Below are 4,300 nucleotides of genomic sequence, written 5' to 3' on the forward strand. Positions count from 1 at the left end.
TCCATCTTCGTCTTTTCTTCTTTTTCAGCCTTTGTAATGATCTTTTGCATTCTTCATGGACGATTTTCTTGATATCCAGCTCCCTCTGGACTGTGCTACCAGAGATCCTTCATATTGGGCTTAGAAAACAAATTACTTTTCTATGTCTTCAGGTCCTTCTCCTAGTTTACATGGAATAATTTGTAGTTACTCTACATCCTGATTCACAGAGAGAATATAATTTTTTTCCCTGTTTCTCTTTATGACTCTTTAGCACATTTGTCCTTGTTTTTTCTTTTCCTCATTCTGTTATTATTCCTATAGTTTCCCTACATTCTTGAAGTCTATCAGTACTGATTTCCTTGTGACTATTTTTTTCTATCTAGTAAAATAAATCACAATTATATGAAAACTTAAACATTTTGACTTCTATTTAGGACATAATTCAAAGTTTGGACAGTATACTTTAACAAGAGGTTTAATTGGGTCATTTAAGAATGTAGAGATAGGATTCTTTAAGAATGTTTGGGAACATTAATTGTGGTGGCTGAAGCATTTGGTTACTAACCAGAAGGTTGGTGGTTTCAACTCACCAGATATTCTACAGGAGTTTGATATAGGTAATCTATTTATATAAAGATTTTCATCTTTGCAAACCACTGTGGACAAGTTCTGACCTGTAAAATCACATCAAATTGGAATTGTCTTGATGCTAGTGCACTGTTTAGGTGCACTGATTGAATGAGTCAAATAAGCTATCATGGTAGCAGTCTCTTATAATATGTTGTTATGTACCATCGAGTCAGAACTGACTCAGAGTTGACACTTCATCTGATTTTCAGAAGTAATAAATCTCATGGGAGATTTTCCATCTTTTTCTTGGGAAGCCACTGGTAGATGTGGACTATATGCCTTTGGGTTGGCAGTACAGCTCTTACCATTGAGCCACCAGAGCTCCCCTCTGTCGTATTGTTTATAGTAGTGATATGAGATGGTGGAAAATACACAGCAGCACATAACATGTGGGCCGATTGAAAATATGGAGGTAAAAAATGCTCATTATTTTTTAGTAACTATTAGTTTGAGTATCTCTGATTTTTATGGATACGTAAGAAAGATGAGAGCTCTGTATTTTTTTTTTTAAATTTGTGTAGTAGAAAATTCAATTGAAATTCTATATAACAAGTACCACTAAAGGTTATGTACTAATCGAAGTGAGGACACAAATGAGGAAGTAATAAATGGTGCTTGAGTTATTAAGGGACAGCAATTTCATAGTCACCTATTAGATTAAGTTTACCAGACAAGAGTCAGGGACAATAGCAGTGTTGCAGAAATTATTTGAAGATTAAAAAATACCATTTTCATGGTAATGAGGACTTAATTATTTAAGGTTAAATTTATAATTTGCTATTTTTTTTCCTTCAATTTTAAAAAATGTTTCTTATCACTGTCTAATGACATTTCGTGTTTAATTGAAGGAATCATGAGTTCTGTTTAGTGAATCACAATTTACTGTTGCCTCTCTAGCTCCTACTTTTGTTCTAGGTTATAATTTTCAGTTAAAAGTTTGCATGTTAATGAGTTCATGAAAAACCTATTGATTGTTAGATTTGAATGTTACTCAAATTAGTAATGAACATGTTTTTTTTAATAGGTAGTAGATCATCTCAAGCAAGATTGCCTTCGGTTCCAACAGTAGGTTCAGTTCCACAAGATGCAGTTTCAAATATGAGGTATTTAAGCTGTTAAATTAGATATTTGTGATTTAATCCTTCTCATGACCCTTTTCTCTCTACAGGTACATTTCTTTGTTGGGCTTTTGTTTTGTTTTTTCTCATATTCTTTCTCACTGTGTATGATAATTCATGTTTGGGGGTTTTTTTGGTGTTGGTTGTTTTTTTAAAAATATTTCTCCAATTTATTTACAAAGTTTGAATACTTTGTTTTTCACAAAAGGACCACTCACGTATGTTTTGTTTCATTACATTTACTACAATACTTACATTTTTCAATTAGTATTACAGACAGACTTGAGCATGCTTTGGAAAAAGCAGCACCTCTTCTGCGAGAGATTTTTGTGGATTTTGCACCTTTTCTTTCCCGTACACTTTTGGGTAGCCATGGACAAGAACTGCTTATAGAGGGGACAAGTGAGTAATTTATCTTTATTTTATTATATCCATTAGAATTAGGAAAAATTATATTCACAGAGACATGTTATTTTATTGTTTTTAACTTTGTTGGCCAACCTTCTAATAGAGTTTTTATCCTTGAGAAGTATATCTCTGTTATATTTTAATTTGGTCAAGATTTTTACCAGTGGTTTATATGAAGCAGAAAGGTATGTGTTAATCCAAAAATATTAAGTATTAAGACTACTTAGTTTAAAGGATAGAATTCACAATAATTAGTGAAACATTAATGTAAGGCTTACATAAAATTAAGATTCATAGAAGTGAGAGTGTATTACTGAATTTTAAGAAAGTGAGGAATGCATTATTAGTTTTTATTACTGAAATTTTCATATACCAATAATTGTAGAAAAGAATGGTATTGTATTCCAGCCTGTTTACTTTAGACCCTTTATCGGTAGTGCACTTTGAAATTGTACCACATCAGTAGCATGTATAATTAACTTTTAAAGACAAGATGAAAATTTCTTGGAAACCCAACCCCTTTTTCTTTTTCTCTTAGTATGGTGTGCTTACTATGTAGCATACTTTTTGAAATTTAGAAAGAGAAGTCTCGTACGAGTAGAATTAGACTTCAAGTTGAATTTACATCAACTCTGTATTATGGTTCAGTGTTGTTGTTAGGTGTCATTTAGTTGTCTAATTACTCATAATCAACCTTGTGCTGTCTTGCCCTATCCTCATGGTCTCTGCCATGATCAAGCCCATTACAGAAGTTACTATGCTAATCCATCTAGTTAAGGGTCAGTCTTTGTCTGATCTTCTGCCTTTACCAGCATGATGTCTTTTACCAAGGCCTGGCCTCTCCAGACAACATTTCCAAAGTAGTGAGAAAAAGTTTCACCATCTTTATTTGTACGGAGCACCCTGAGGTACTTCCTTCAGGGCAGATTTGGGATTTTTTTTTTGGCAGTCCATGGGATGTTTAATACTCTTTCCCAACAGCATAGTTCAGAGGCATGGATTATTGTCTGTCATTCTTGTTTATTGTCCAGCTTTGAGATGAATAGGAAAGAATTGAAAATAATGTGGGTTGGGTAGTGCACTTTTGTCTTTAAACTGACATTCTTAAAAAAAAATCTTCAGTTCAATAGAGAAAGATAAGTAGGGATATTTAAGAGTTTAAGGAGTTATGGTGACCTAATTGGTAGAGAGTTGCGCTGCCAACACTAAGACAACCAGTTCAAATCCACTAGGTTCTTTGCATGAAAAAGGTGGGCAGTCTCTTTGTTTGTAGTTTAAGGTCTCTGTAAAGCCACTAAAAGGTCAGCTGTGAGTTGATTCTGAGTTGATAGCAATGACAAGCGAGGAATTAAAAGATTGACTTAGATTGTAGCCTTCGTTGTCATAGAAAAATTTAAGGAGAAACTAAAGGACTTTTATCTTAAGTTGATATAGAACTCCTTTTTTACTTTGAAAAATCTTGAGACCATAAAAAATAAATGTGTATGAATTTTGGAAGTAAACTAGTATAAAATTTTTTAAATAATATTTTGATACCATGTAGAAAGAAAAGCAAGTTCTTGCTCACCAGAGGATGGGAGAATGGGAGGATGGGAGGGAGGAATGAGGAATGGTTTCTTTATGGATTTAAAATTTGTTTTGGAATGATGGAAATGTTTCAGAACTAAAAAAGGTGTTGATAGTAAACATCATGAATGACCTAACTGATAACTGAATTGTTCCATTCAAAATAATGACTTTGAGATCTGCAAATTTTACCTAATTTTTTAAAATACATATATAATATTCAGACTATACTATTGAGTCTTTTTAAATTTCGAATGAAAAGCATAGTTCCCTGAGGATGGAAAAGCAAAACTGGCTATTTTCCAGCTTTTTAAGTGTCATCTTTCAGCTTTAGTTGTTGTTGTGTGCTCTCGAGTTAGAACTGACCGACAGCTGACCCTTTCGTGGGTTTTCAGAAGCAGTAAATCACACAAGAAGGGACTGCTGATCTTTCTTGAGTGGAGCAGCCAGTGAATTTGAATGACGTACCTTTGCCTTGGCAGTGCAATTCCTCACCTCTGAGCCACCATAGCACTTTTATTTATTGAACAGACTACAGCTTTAGTAGCCAGAGTTTTAAAGTTAGATAAACTCCTAGTACATATTTTTTTTTCTAT

General features: G+C 33.4%; 1 protein-coding gene across 1 annotated transcript in view; it reads left to right on the forward strand.

The window, feature by feature from the left end:
• LRBA (LPS-responsive vesicle trafficking, beach and anchor containing) overlaps positions 1–4,300 on the forward strand; it is an 874,405-nt gene that overhangs the window by 264,401 nt on the left and 605,704 nt on the right. The window contains exons 31-32 of the mRNA XM_006884505.1: positions 1,637–1,715; positions 1,999–2,132. Coding sequence (XP_006884567.1) covers positions 1,637–1,715; positions 1,999–2,132 — 213 coding nt within the window. The remainder of the gene's footprint in view (positions 1–1,636; positions 1,716–1,998; positions 2,133–4,300) is intronic.

The sequence above is a fragment of the Elephantulus edwardii genome, unplaced genomic scaffold (genome assembly GCF_000299155.1).
Source record: "Elephantulus edwardii isolate Elephantulus edwardi_28Jun2011 unplaced genomic scaffold, EleEdw1.0 scaffold00034, whole genome shotgun sequence".
NCBI classification, from domain to species: domain Eukaryota; kingdom Metazoa; phylum Chordata; class Mammalia; order Macroscelidea; family Macroscelididae; genus Elephantulus; species Elephantulus edwardii.